The 15,167-nt window shown below is 36.7% G+C and overlaps 2 protein-coding genes across 2 annotated transcripts in view; one reads left to right on the forward strand and one right to left on the reverse strand.

Moving 5' to 3' along the window:
* LOC133618919 (mitochondrial adenyl nucleotide antiporter SLC25A24-like) overlaps positions 1 to 15,167 on the reverse strand; it is a 39,206-nt gene that overhangs the window by 23,141 nt on the left and 898 nt on the right. The gene's annotated exons all lie outside the window — the stretch shown is intronic.
* On the forward strand, positions 1,374 to 14,618 carry LOC133618922 (EEIG family member 2-like). The gene is made up of 11 exons (XM_061979756.1): positions 1,374 to 1,765; positions 5,973 to 6,093; positions 6,244 to 6,273; positions 7,406 to 7,522; positions 7,599 to 7,645; positions 9,383 to 9,486; positions 12,026 to 12,109; positions 12,180 to 12,378; positions 12,464 to 12,600; positions 13,740 to 13,803; positions 13,934 to 14,618. Exons 1-11 carry the CDS (start codon positions 1,620 to 1,622, stop codon positions 13,974 to 13,976), a joined length of 1,092 nt encoding a protein of 363 aa, XP_061835740.1. The 5' UTR covers positions 1,374 to 1,619; the 3' UTR covers positions 13,977 to 14,618.

Genomic DNA, 15,167 nt, shown 5'->3' on the forward strand with positions numbered 1-15,167 from the left:
ACATGCAAATTAGTAACATATTGGCTCTTAACTAGTCATTATTAAGTGGCCTAGTAGTTAGATTGTCCGCCCTGAGATCGGTAGGTTGTGAGTTCAAACCCCGGCCGAGTCATACCAAAGACTATAAAAAATGGGACCCATTACCTCCCTGCTTGGCACTCAGCATCAAGGGTTGGACTTGGGGGTTAAATCACCAAAAATTATTCCCAGGCGTGGCCACCGCTGCTGCTCACTGCTCCCCTCACCTCCCAGGAGGTGATCAAGGGTGATGGGTCAAATGCAGAGAATAATTTCGCCACACCTAGTGTGTGTGTGACAATCATTGGCACTTTTACTTTAAGTACTTATTAATGCCTTATTTGGCAAGGCCTTATTATAACCCTAACCCTCTAACCCTAACCCTAACCCGCTAACCCTAACCCTCACCAAATAACTCTAAATGAAGTCTTTGTTACTTAGAATATGTTCCCCATACTAAAGTGTTACCAAAAACATATAACTTTGTCTTGAATTGAAAAAAACAAAACATTTTATTTTTCACTAAAGAAGGGTTCGGTGAATGCGCATATGAAACTGGTGGGGTTCGGTACCTCCAACAAGGTTAAAAACCACTGATCTAGTGCATAGGTGTCAAACTCAGGGCCCGGGGGCAAATCTGGCCCGCCACATTATTTTATGTGGCCCGCAAAAGCCTGGAAATAATATGCGTTAATAAACTGCTTAAAATTTTCTTACTAAATATATTGCTCTTTCCCTTTTAACATAAAAAATCATGTAATGCATGCAATTGCATATCTTTTAAAATTCAAAATTATCAAAATCAAAATGTTATATTATCATGTATTCCAAAATTATTTTTTTTAAATAAAGATAAATACTTTACTTAAATAACTGCTTGACCTATGATTTCAAAACAAATTATCAATCAAATTGTAGACTGTAAAATTAAAGTCAGCTGACACTTCATCTTTAAAGAGTGTCATATTGCAAAAAAAAAAAATCATCCAGTGGACACATTTAAGAACCGCAGTTTCTTTCAATAAAAAATTACAGCTCATTCGTATACATAGCAAACTCATCTTGAAGGCCGCGGGCCGGATTAAACCTGTTCGCGTATGTTTGACACCACTGGTCTTAAAGGTTCAATTAAACGGCATTGATTACCTGGGTGGTGAGTCATTTGTACGTTTTAACAATAGCAGCAAATGTTCACGTCATTTTAAAAGCAGTAATAATATCCAAATTTGGGATGTATGACTTATAGTAAGAGTTTAAATAAGTTTGTAGACTCTGTTTCGTCATAAGACGTATTGTGACGATTTTATAGGCGGCCTCAATGATCTTCAAGGTGTGTTGCAGACGGAGCAGAAGTAGCAAGTATGATATTGTGGCGTGTTGTGAAGCTGCAGACTAATGACTTAGTGTGTTTGATGAATGAGTAACGAGTTGTTGCAGCCAATGAAAACACGACATGGCTGCCCACGCTTGACGCGCGGCTGTGCAGCGGTGGGTGGGAACGTGGAAGCGATGTTGAAGTTTGAATCGCAACAGCCGAGGAGGGCAGTGGAGAAAAGTTCCAACTGTCTCTTCGACGCCTTGTTTCTCTCAGTGGACGCACCATGTCGTTCATTCTAATGAAAAAGAAACGATTCAAATTCAAAGTGGACTTCGACTTGGAAGAGCTGTCGTCGGTTCCCTTTGTCAACGGCGTTATTTTTTGTAAAGTTCGCCTCTTGCGCGGAGGCTTCGTCCAGGAGTCTTCTCGGTAAGTTTAGCAACTATTTTTAGCAGACGTGAACGAAGTATTTACTTGTTCATAACAACCATTTGGGACAGTTTTGTATTAAAGTGAACGTTTGCTGTTCAACTAACTTGTTGTCGTAAACGCTAGTCGTAACATTGCACCCATAACAACTTAACATTACAGTCAGCTAAATATTTGCTGCTTCCGTGACACCTAATAATATGAATCGAACGTGCTTATTAGCTCATTAATCCATCCATCCATCCATTTTTCTACCGCTTAGCTCATTAAATTAACTTTAAATATTGTGTTCAACATCGGCTACACAGTTGCTAGGCTGCAGAACTATGAACGTCCATTTTTATACGCCGTCATTTCTAATAGTCAACTATCACTGTATATTTTAACTTAATCTGTGGAAAATGTATGACTTTACATTTATTAAATAAACTGAATAAGTTAATTCGCCGGACTCTAAAACATTCGAGCTTTGTTGTTGCTAGACATGTTGATGCAGTACTACCATCAACGTATGAGCACTTTCGTGTATTGTTACACTGTAATTCCAAATGCCGTCAGTAAGCACCTTGCCTTTAACTACATTTTTATGACATTCATTATAGCAATGCGTTTCAATTAATCAAGTTTAAGTTGATATTGAGATTTAGCTATGTGGTTGCTAGACAAGTAGAGCACGCCAATGAACGTATCAGCACTTTCGTGTATTTATATTTACACGCCTTAATTTTGCTTAATTTTAGATACAGTATCAGAATTAGCTTTGTTGGCCAGGTATGTTTAACACATATAATCTGACTTGTTCAACTAACTTGTCGTCGTAATCGCTAGTCGTAACATTGTAGTAATAGCAACTTAACATTACAGTCAGCTAAATATTTGCTGCCTCTGTGACACCTAATATTATGATTAGAAAATGCTTATTAGCTCATTAAATTAACTTTAAATATTGTGTTCAACATCAGCTACACAGTTGCTAGGCTGCAGAACTATGAACGTATCAGTACTTTCGTCTATTTCTATACGCCTTTTTTGATTGATTGATTGATTGATTGATTGATTGAGACTTTTATTAGTAGATTGCACAGTACAGTACATATTCCGTACAATTGACCACTAAATGGTAACACACGAATACGTTTTTCAACTTGTTTAAGTCGGGGTCCACGTTAATCAATTAATGGTAAATTTCTAATAATCAACAATCACTGTATATTTGTACTTAATCTGTGTGAAATTAAATTTAGTAATGACTTTTAGTTTATTGAATAAACTCAATAAGTTAATTCGCCAGACTGTATAACATTCGATCTTTGATGTTGCTAGACATGTTGATGCAGTACTACCATCAACGTATTAGCACTTTCGTGTATTGTTACACTGTAATTCCAAATGCCGCCAGTAAGCACCTTGCCTTTAACTACATTTTTATGACATTCATTATAGCAATGCGTTTCAATTAATCAAGTTTAAGTTGATATTGAGATTTAGCTATGTGGTTGCTAGACAAGTAGAGCACGCCAATTAACGTATCAGCACTTTCGTGTATTTATATTTACACGCCTTAATTTTGCTTCATTTTAGATACAGTATCAGAATTAGCTTTGTTGGCCAGGTATGTTTAACACATATAATCTGACTTGTTCAACTAATTTGTCGTTGTAATCGCTAGTCGTAACATTGTAGCAATAGCAACTTAACATTACAGTCAGCTAAATATTTGCTGCCTCTGTGACACCTAATATTATGATTCGAAAATGCTTATTAGCTCATTAAATTAACTTTATATATTGTGTTCAACATCGGCTACACAGTTGCTAGGCTGCAGAACTATGAACGTATCAGTACTTTTGTCTATTTCTATATGCCTTTTTTTATTGATTGATTGATTGAGACTTTTACTAGTAGATTGCACAGTACAGTACATATTCCGTACAATTGACCACTAAATGGTAACACACGAATAAGTTTTTCAACTTGTTTAAGTCGGGGTCCACGTTAATCAATTAATGGTACATTTCTAATAATCAACAATCACTGTATATTTGTACTTAATCTGTGTGAAATTAAATGTAGTAATGACTTTTAGTTTATTGAATAAACTCTAAATTAATTCGCCAGACTGTATAACATTCGATCTTTGATGTTGCTAGACATGTTGATGCAATACTACCATCAACGTATGAGCACTATCGTGTATTGTAACACTGTAATTCCAAATGCCGTCAGTAAGCACCTTGCCTTTAACTACATTTTTATGACATTCATTATAGCAGTGCGTTTCAGTTAATCAAGTTTAAGTTGATATTGAGATTTAGCTATGTGGTTGCTAGACAAGTAGAGCACGCCAATGAACGTATCAGCACTTTCGTGTATTTATATTTACACGCCTTAATTTTGCTTAATTTTAGATACAGAATCAGAATTAGCTTTGTTGGCCAGGTATGTTTAACACATATAATCTGACTTGTTCAACTAACTTGTCGTCGTAATCGCTAGTCGTAACATTGTAGCAATAGCAACTTAACATTACAGTCAGCTAAATATTTGATGCCTCTGTGACACCTAATATTATGATTCAAAAATGCTTATTAGCTCATTAAATTAACTCTAAATATTGTGTTCAACATCGGCTACACAGTTGCTAGGCTGCAGAACTATGAACTTATCAGTACTTTCGTCTATTTCTATACGCCTTTTTTGATTGATTGATTGATTGAAACTTTTATTAGTAGATTGCACAGTACAGTACATATTCCGTACAATTGACCACTAAATGGTAACACACAAATACGTTTTTCAACTTGTTTCAGTCGGGGTCCACGTTAATCAATTAATGGTAAATTTGTAATAATCAACAATCACTGTATATTTGTACTTAATCTGTGTGAAATTAATTTTAGTAATGACTTTTAGTTTATTGAATAAACTCAATAAGTTAATTCGCCGGACTGTATAACATTCGATCTGTGATGTTGCTAGACATGTTGATCCAGTACTACCATCGTTTTAGCACTTTCGTGTGTTTTTACACTGTAATTCCAAATGTAGTCAGGAAGCTCTGTGCTTTTTAACTACATTTCTTATGACATTCATTATAGCAATGCGTTTCAGTTCATCAAATATAAGTTGATATTGAGGTGATTAGCCTTAGTTGAAACATTTTAGCTATGTGGTTGCTAGACAAGTAGAGCACGCCAATGAACGTATCAGCACTTTCGTGTATTCATATTTACATGCCTTAATTTTGCTTAATTTTAGATACAGTATCAAAATTTGCTTTGTTGGCCAGGTATGTTTAACACATAATCTGACTTGGTAGACTGTGCTCTCTTTGTGAAATGTAAATAATAAATATTAACAATTAACTAATAAGTGTTCTCGGCTAAAACTGTGTAAAATGAATTCAATTGCATGTGTCCTCTGTAAAATGAATTCAATTGCATGTGTCCTCTAATAAGAAGGCAAATGCAACTAAAATGTGATTCTGTATTCCTTTGTTGTACAGCAAGTCCATCAGCATTTTTTAAAAATAAACTTCTTAGTAAAAAAGGGATCATGAAAGTACTTAAATTTACTTTGTCTACGTTTACATAAGCAATACCAGTCAATGGTCATAAAACTTGACTGGTACTGTATGTGTTTAAAGTTATATGGGTTGCAAATACCTTCACCAATCACCATTACTGTGCCTGATTAAGATACTGTACAAATGGAGTATTTTGTCCAGAGACAATTTTAATGTTTGTTTTATATGGTGTAGCCTGCAATGCATTTAAACAAAAATTAAATGATAGTGCATAACGGTCACCAAAATAATGACAATATCCTTCCATTGCAAACAATTTGTCCGTTGCATGCAGCCAATGTGAGTCACCGTGGAAAATTGAGCCAAGACATAGCTCGTGTCAACGGTTACCATAATACATCACCATGGAAACATCTTAGTGAAAACAAATCACACATGACTGTACACAACACTTTTCCGGACTACTAGTTCCACCATATCCATATTTAAGGATTAATCAGGATTCTCACCTGATTGTCATTTTTATTTCACTTTGGTTAGTCATATTTTTGAAGAAGTCTGTTTTTAAATCTTGCTTCCCTTGCAGGGAGCCCGTAAAAGCCACCTAATTGCCATTTTTATTTTACTTTGGTTAGTCATAGTTTTGAAGAAGTCTGTTTTAAAATCTTGCTTCCCTTGCAGGGAGCCCGTCCAAGCCAACTGTGTGCACTGGAGGAAGCGATTCTCTTTCATGTGTAAGATGAGTGCAAATGCCAGGACAGGTGTCCTGGACCCTTGTGTGTGTCGGGTGTCGGTGCGCAAGGTACACAACATGTTCTGATCTATTGACAAGACACAAAAAATAGTGTCAATTAAATCCACTGTGCAAGCATGACAATTATTCATAAAACTTTCAATGTGTGTGTTTGCAGATACGCAACAATCAATTAATTTTTTTTTTTTGTCATGACAGGAATTAAAGGGTGGCAAAGCATTTGCAAAGGTACTTATTTTTACTGGACCTTGGTGTATTATTAACCACAAATGTTTTTATTCTACTTTAGTTCCGGCGTTAGGTAATGATTAAAACTGCCTGCGTGGCGCAGTGGGAGAGTGGCCGTGCGCGACCCGAGGGTCCCTGGTTCAATCCCCACCTAGTACCAACCTCGTCATGTCCGTTGTGTCCTGAGCAAGACACTTCACCCTTGCTCCTGATGGGTGCTGGTTAGCGCCTTGCATGGCAGCTCCCTCCATCAGTGTGTGAATGTGTGTGTGAATGGGTAAATGTGGAAGTAGTGTCAAAGCGCTTTGAGTACCTTGAAGGTAGAAAAGCGCTATACAAGTACAACCCATTTATCATTTATTTAAACTCTTGATGTTAACAAGTAACTATTATGACCAGTTCCAAGTAGGGGTGTAACGATTGATCAATATATCCATAGATCACTTTATATTTCGAAATTTCAAGTACCGTATTTTTCGGACTATAAGTCGCAGTTTTTTTCATAGTTTGGCCGGGCTCCAGTGCGACTTATACTCCGGTGCGACTTATACTCCGAAAAATGCGGTATATTGATCTGTGCTCATCAAGTTGGCCTTCTGGAAGACCCAACATTCTTTTAAAAAGGCAATAATACGATTTTATCAATACTAGGAAAGGGAAAACCATTGGATTTAAGAACAGCAGACTTTTTTAAATTAAGTTTAGCACTTTTAATGATAAGGACGTTGAATCCGTTTTCCTGTGTGTAGCTTCATCAAAGCAAAAATGGCGGATACCTACGGTGGCCGGTAAAGGTCATAAATTACAACACAAAAACTTGGAGCTACAGCTATTTGTTGTTTACTTGCTTGTTTGTATCCATAATTATTTATACTGTACCTAATTCCCTTACAAAAAAAAACCACACATAGAAAACTTCACCTGCATCGGTTGAATTTTTTTTGCTAAAAAGTTACTGAGTCACCTAATAGTTTCGGATCCTATCGTACTAAAAAAATAATATTGTCCCTGAATCGTATCGGCAACCACAAATTCTAAATCGAATCAAATCGTTGTTAAAACAAATTGTTACACCCCTAGTTCCAAGTGTTGCTTTCACTTATGTTTTGATCGCTTGCATTGATCTATGCAGCTGGGCTTTGCTGATTTAAACTTGTCTGAGTTCGCTGGGTCGGGCAGCACCACAAGGAGGTGCCTCCTGGAGGGATATGACACCAACAAGACCAGGCAGGACAATTCCATTCTCAAGGTACCCTACCATAGTTGCTTATCTATGTATATAAGTATCCATCCATTTACCTATTGACATTCTGGCTGTCTTACAGGTTGTCATCACTACACAACTCATGTCTGGAGACCCCTGTTTTAAAACGTAAGGGCTTTTTGTTTTGTTACTCAAATATTAAACTTAAATGCAATTTATCTAGTCCAGGAGACACAACTGTCAACATCATTAAGTCTTTATTAATACATGTCATGCTTTTTGTAACATTTAACAGTTATACAAACATTACTAGAAACATTACTAAATCAAATTAAATTACTCATCAATAGTCATTAGCTTTTTAAAGGCAGCTGATGATTTTTACAAGTCTAGAAAGGGTTACTTTGGTGATGAACATGAAGGCAGGGAACAAATACTCAGGCCTCTTCCCGTTGGGGTATACAATAGGCTATTTTCTTTTTATATTATTGTCGATTTTGCCATATTTAACTGAGCAGCTAGGATAATCACTAACTTTTAAGAACAGGCATGTGAAATTTTTTAACATTAATTTTCGCCTCAAAATACCACTTTCGCGTTTTTTAAATAAAAAAAAATAAAAAAATTAAAAAAGGATCTCAACAAAATTTGTTGAACGCTGGCTTAGCCGCAGGTACTCGCTGCTCCTCTTGTCAAAACGCTGTAGTGAGTTGCAGGAATAGGGAGACGATCACGGGCGCCAAAACAAGCTCGCTGGTTAGCATCATCTAGCTTGCTTACTCTCCGAGCCACATCATTGACAGCTTTATACTTTGCTGCTAATCATATTTGGATGATTACAATCCGAACACTGTTATTTCTGAACCACCTTAAGTTTTAGAGCATTTATTAGTAGCCAGGGAGAAAGTATATTTTTGATGTAAACAGAGGTCACAATACCGGAAGTATGTTACCCGAGGGGGCATGGCTATAGGATAAGTTGCCAAATGGTAAACGTTTTTAAGTTCTTTGCATGCATGTTATAGAATTTTATTTTACATTTTCGATGATAATAATATTAGAAAATCTAATAATCTACTAATACAAAAAATCTGTGGTAAATTGTTAGGACATGTAAGTGTCAGAAAGACATGCATTTAAAGGTAAAGTATAGTGTAGACATTTTCAAAATGTTTTTTCAGGGCTTGTGTGACAGCACTTTGTGCCATTAGAAATGTTCCTCTTTTTTTCCATCAGTTTTCCCCTTTGTTCCTCAAAAGGTGCTCAAATGCCTGTAGAAATAATTTTGCAGAAATTGTTGATCCATTTCTCAACTGTACAGCCTTTAGTGTACTGTACATGAATGTTACCATGATGTTCTATTTACCATAACATCCTGTGTCAACAGACTAAACCATCCCTCTTGTCTGATGCTAAAGTGACCCTCAGCAGAGATTAAAGGAGAGTTTTGATCGTGCGTTTATCTGAGCGCCGATAACACCTCGCCCAGTCATTGATGCACTTTTTGCAACAGCTGATATGCGATAAGATTAACACAGAGGAAGTCAAGGGCTCTTTGAGGGATGGCAGACGGTCATAGCAAAGGATGTGATGCAACACACCCCTGGCAACGCTTCTGACATGTGCAAACTCCCCTTTCTCCGCATTCCTTCACATAGAAAACGCCCTCTACTTGTGTAACAGACAAGTGTAAACCCAGTAGAAGCCCAGTTAGTCAACCCACTGAGTGTTGCTGCATGTGGATGATGATTAATAAACACAGCACGGTGGAATGATGAGGCATTGATTATATTCATGTGTTTATCATAGCAACACAGTTGAAAATAAAAGGCGTGGTTCCTCTATTCATGTCCGCTGAGGTGCATCTCGTGAATCATCCACTTCTAACATATACTCTCCCTGCAGCCCATCGTCTACAGCCATGACTGTGTGTATACCTCAGGCTGAGGCCGAGTGTCTTCTCGAGGAGAGGAAGGGAGGAGACATACACACATCCCATTCAGCAACAGGTACAAATATGCGCAAATAATTCCTCCATTTGTAAATAAAGGAGTAATGTAAGATATGTAGTTCTCTTTCATCCACTGTGAAGTACTATGAGTTGGCAATAACAGCAACACGAGATAGACACATGTTTAAAAAAAAATCCTGCATCCTGTCATTACCATTTCTTGCAGCAGAGGCAGCTATTGCAAAGGGAATCACACAAAATAAGGCCTTGCTCACACTGCAGGTCAGTTTCAATTTTTTTTGCCCATATGCGACCTGTATCGGATTTTTTTTCATGTCTGTGTGAACATTGCAATTCCGAATTTTTCATTTCCAACCCAGGCGTCTTTCGTATGTGGATAGAAATCGGGTATACAGTACAGGCCAAAAGTTTGGACACACCTTCTCATTCAATGGGTTTTCTTTATGTTCATAACTATTTAAATTGTAGATTGTCGCTGAAGGCATCAAAACTATGAATGAGCACATGTGGAGTTATGTACTTAACAAAAAAAGGTGAAATAACTGAAAACATGTTTTATGTTCTAGTTTCTTCAAAATAGCCACCCTTTTGCTTTGATTACTGCTTTGGACACTTTTGGCATTCTCTCGGGGAGCTTCAAGAAGTAGTCACCTGAAATGGTTTTCACTTCAAAGGTGTGCTTGAGGCTCATCGAGAGAATGCCAAGAGTGTGCGATACTTTTTTGTACATGTGATTTTTTTATTTTTAATACATTTTCCAAAATGTCTACATTTCAGTTTTTTTCTGTCAAGATGGGGTGCTGAGTGTACATGAATGAGAAATAAAACTAACTTTTTGATTTTAGCAAATGGCTGCAATGAAACAAGGAGTGAACAGTTTAAAGGGGTCTGAGTACTTTTCGTACCCACTGTGTATGCGATGTCCTGCCCTCAGGGCGCATTCATCCGACCAGAACATCAGCAAAATACAATAAGCATCATAATTATTTGCCAAAATAGACATTACAAAATGAATAGTTGACAACCGAGCAAAAAACATGTGAAAAATATTGTTTTAGGAACTCGCGTAAAAGTTTTACAACTGCTGTTTCCAACTGTTTGCTCACAGACGCGTTACGCTCTTCAAGCAGACTTGAAACAAAATATCCTGTAAAACTGTCAGAGCCAAAACACTTGTCCTTTTCCTTCTTAATTTTCTACGCGCAATAATTCGGTTTAGAAAATGTTGAGTTTGGTTCCACAAAATCCTTGAACTTGCCACAAAAGCGCAAGAACTGAGATCGACTTGAATGGAAGTCATTTTGCGACGTCATGACGTCATGTCCGAAAGCGGGTTGGATTGCATTCACATTAGAAGTCTTTTTTTTCTTTTCTTGTAATGTGAATGGCCACTAATAAGATTTGATTTGAAAAATCCGAATTGGACATCTGACCCTCCAGTGTGAACTAAGTTACTTTTTAATGGGAAATCTATCACTTCTTGGAACCTTCCCTATTGTATTGTATTGTATTGTGTGTGTGTATTGTGTGTGTGTGTGTGCGCGCGCGCGCGCGCGCGCGCGTACTAACAGGATAAATAGGTCATCTTCCATCGCATATGTATTTTCATTTCTAGTAATCATGAAATATTATAACTAGTGTTGAGAAATTGAATAGGGTAGAAAGAAAGAAACATTCTGCTTAGTGGTTTGCTTGCCTGTTGTACTTTTGACTTGTACAATCTGATGAGGTCCAATCCAAGAACTAAATAAAATGTTCTGCCTTCACTGTTTGGATGAATATTGCCAGAGAGGTAAAAACTCGCCATATGAAGTCGTGTAATCATTAAACCCTCTGGGGTCATTATATTTTGATTATCTTCAAAGCCAAACAGGACATAAAACTCAAGTTTTTTAAGGGCGTAAAAACATGTTGGATTTTTTTTAAATAAATTTTTGCTCAAATTTCTCAATTTTCAGTGTTAAAAATGTTAAGCATTTTGACCCTTTTTGAAGGCCTTTTGTTTGATCAAATAATGTCATGTTTAAATTCGTAAATAAGACTCATGTCATGCAAATTTATACTAAATGAAAAGGTGACATAATTTGATGAAAAGTTTAGAATAAAAATAAAAACATCACATATTTTGCATTTTTTTTCAGGGCTGAGATTGGGGGATTTGAGCAAAAAAAAAAGTACCGATAATTAAACTTTTTTTTTAATCCAACATGTTTTCATGCCTTTTGAAAAATGAAGGACTTTTTATGTTCTTTTTGGCTTTGGGGTATTCTTGAATACCTGTCATTGTATTGTACACCTGTGAAATAATTGGGCAGTGACATTTTTTAAATGTAATGTGAGAAAAATACTGTTTTAACGAAGTAACACAAAAAAGAATATTGCAAAAATAGAGCAGACATTTACTGAAAGGACAAAAAAGCATTTGTCCCCTGAGGGTTATGCAGCCTACAGTTACAGTAATAATACAGAGATCTATCAGAACTATAATCTATTAACGTAAGATTCCATTGTGCAAGTGTGCCTAATATTTTGCCTTGTGTGTGTATAAATTACAATTGTGAATTTGCTATATGCAGGTACTCAAGTCCCAGCAGAGGAAAGGTTTACCAGCGGCCACACCAGAACATCCAGCTATACTAGTCAACAGTCTAAAGTCTCAGGTACACATACAGTACATTCCCTTGGAAATAAGTGTTTTGGCTCATCTTATCAATGAATTCTATCCTTCAGGCTACAGTTCGACTCATTCAAGTTCACCAAATCTGAGCCATCGAAGGAACGAATCAGGAGGTTCTTCCTCTTTAGGCATCGACAGCATTCCGGAGTCAAGTGAACAGCATGTGGACAAGGAGAGCCGGTCCTCTCCTCTAGTCCCTGCAAGATGCCTTTATACAGCCGAACAAAACTCCACAGCTACCAAAGCTTTTAGGTAACACTCATGTCCACCCTCTTTCACATGGCTGTCCATCAAGCACATCTTCCTAAAACCCACCTTGTTCGTGTCTGTGCACTAGACATCCGGTCAAGCAGAACTCAATGGAGAATCAGCTGACGAGGGTTAACGCCACCAGGGTTAATGCGGACGACATCATTGACAAAATCCTGCAGGGTCAGGATTTCAGTCACAGTATCTTGGACTCCAGTGCAGAGGGTGTGTACTTACACTGTGAAGTCCGCAAGCATCCTGCTGAGGGGATCACGTTACATTGATGTGATGCAGTGTCTCACAGCACTCACATCGAATAATTGTTCCCCACTTTTGTAGAAAAGTGGAAACTTGACACAATTACTGTTGAAACCTCAGTCTTTTAACGAAAGCAGGCCTGGGCAATTATTTAGAAAGGGAGGGCCAAATTTAGAGAATTTTTTTTTATCTGGGGGCCGGTATATCTATCTATGGTTGTGTGTGTGTGTACATATATGTATGTATGTATGTGTAAGTATATGTGTATATGTATATATGAATGTATGTATATATATATATATATGTGTATATATGAATGTGTATATATATATGTGTATGTGTATATATGAATGTGTATGTGTATATATATATATATATATACACATACACACACACATATTATATTTTATATATATATATATTTTTTTTTTTTTCAATGATTCAGTTTCACAGAATCAGCAGCATGGCTGTTGGGTCTGTTGGTTTTCTATACCTTTACTAAACCTTCTACAAACTTACTTGCAGTATATAGAAGTTGAAATTCTAACAAAAACAGTGATTTATTTTGCTAGTGATATGGGACTGCTATTATTTTGAACACAACTGTATGTAAAATAGGTCCCTGACACCCGCAATTAAGGCTGGCCGCTCTGGAAACACTGTGGAAACACTCCCCACCCACACTGCTTGGTGCCTCGTCTGAGCTGCTGTGATGTAGATTACCATATTAACTAATTAGATTACCATAGTAACTAATTAGATTACCATAGTAACTACTATATCATGCAAAAGCGCCGATTCCAACCATTGAAATACTTTGTATAGTTCAAACTTACGGCGGTAATTTGAAAACATCACTGCACATCATAATGGCAGCTACAGTTTCGATCTTAAAGATCTAAAAAAAAAAATTTGGGAATGTCCCGCGGGCCAGATTGAAAAGCTTAACGGGCCACATGCGGCCACCGGCCCTTATTTTGCCCAGGTCTGAACTAAATGATGAATGTAAAGATACCGTTACTGACACCAACATTGCATTAGCAACAAAGTGCAACCTTATGGACACCTAACCAATGACAAACTGCCTTTTGTGTGTTTCTTCACAGAGGAAGGACTGAGCTTATTTGTAGCGCCCGACGGGAGCACTGCTTTGGGAAGCCAGCACACTCGGTGGGTGCCATAATGTACAACGTCTGCGCCACTCTCCAGACACTAATACAAATGATGTCACATCTTGCAACATATCATCATGTAACTGCTAGATCCTTGGAATGTAAAACGCCATGGCGTTCTCTTTCAGGGTTGCAGCTGGAGCCTTCGAGCAAGTGGTGATCAAGCGCTAGGCTGTTGGAAGCCATCATGAAGGGTGTCGTGTTACACTAATGAGTAAAAGTGGCATCACTGCCACCTTGCCTCATTCTATGCAGAAGTATAAAAGTACCTACCTAAAGATTCTGTTGAACAGGAAAGCCCTTTATTGTCCAAGGACTGATGTTGCAGGCCAGCCAGTCTTTTGTTGTTGTTTTAAAAAAAGTTTTTTTTTTTTTTTAAACATTTGTAACTTAAGTAGGCAGTGCTATCAGTCATCTTGAAATGTATGTTAAAAAATCAAGTGGTTCATTATTGTCATAAATAAAACATGCATCAGTTGAGGTCTTCATAATAACTGAGTGTGTGTTTTAAATGTTTCTTCAAGGTGGGATGTTGCTATAGTTATTCTTAACAAATCTAGATATTTACAAACATTTCTAGCCCATTTTTACGGATGGTTCCATCATTAGGACTGTGCCTTTTGAAGGTTAAAGTCATAAATATCACACCACAGCGTTGTTTTTCATTTAAATCACCAGTAATCTATTTATTTATATCTGCACCTTATTGCTTTTTTATCCTGCACTACCATGAGCTAATGCAACGAAATTTTGTTCTTATTTGTACTGTAAAGTTAAAATTTGAATGACAATAAAAAGGAAGTCGAAGTCTAAGTCTAATTGGAAGTGTATTATTTTTAAATGTTATATTCTGTTATGTAAATCTTGATATGTAAATCTTGAGAAGTGTACATTATTTTTTATGACGCCTTTGAGATATTGAAAGTGTTTTATTTGAGGCAAACTTGTTCTAAACTAATAAAGATAAGAGCCAAATGTGATTTAAAAAATTTAAATTGTATCAATTCTGGATGATGGGGACTTTTTTTCCCTAATAAACTTAAGGTGCAAGACCAAATAAACTATTTTTACATGATTTGTATATTTTCAGCTAACTCCACCTATGATTGCTTTATAATGTACTGGGTAGGTACAATGTACAGTTTGGATAATGCAATTTAGACATAAAACCCGATGGAAAACGATGTTTTGAAAAATTAAATACTCACACACTGAGTTAACTGTTGTGTCGATAGTTGCTGCCTTTCAGTTATTACAGTACTGCATCTAAATTTTCAACAACAACAAATGCATATGACTTTGGTTCACTTCATGCATGAAGATTTAAAAAAATATATATATATATATAGAAATGTTTTTTAC

This window comes from Nerophis lumbriciformis, linkage group LG19 (assembly GCF_033978685.3).
Source record: "Nerophis lumbriciformis linkage group LG19, RoL_Nlum_v2.1, whole genome shotgun sequence".
NCBI classification, from domain to species: Eukaryota; Metazoa; Chordata; class Actinopteri; order Syngnathiformes; family Syngnathidae; genus Nerophis; species Nerophis lumbriciformis.

What these genes read in the sequence shown, in the direction of transcription:
- LOC133618922 (XM_061979756.1), top strand. Translation starts at nt 1,620, where the DNA reads ATGTCGTTCATTCTAATGAAAAAGAAACGATTCAAATTCAAAGTGGAC. An exon ending in TTCGTCCAGGAGTCTTCTCG is followed by an intron (nt 1,766 to 5,972) that starts GTAAGTTTAGCA and finishes CTTCCCTTGCAG; the next exon opens with GGAGCCCGTCCAAGCCAACT. An exon ending in ACAGCTACCAAAGCTTTTAG is followed by an intron (nt 12,379 to 12,463) that starts GTAACACTCATG and finishes TCTGTGCACTAG; the next exon opens with ACATCCGGTCAAGCAGAACT.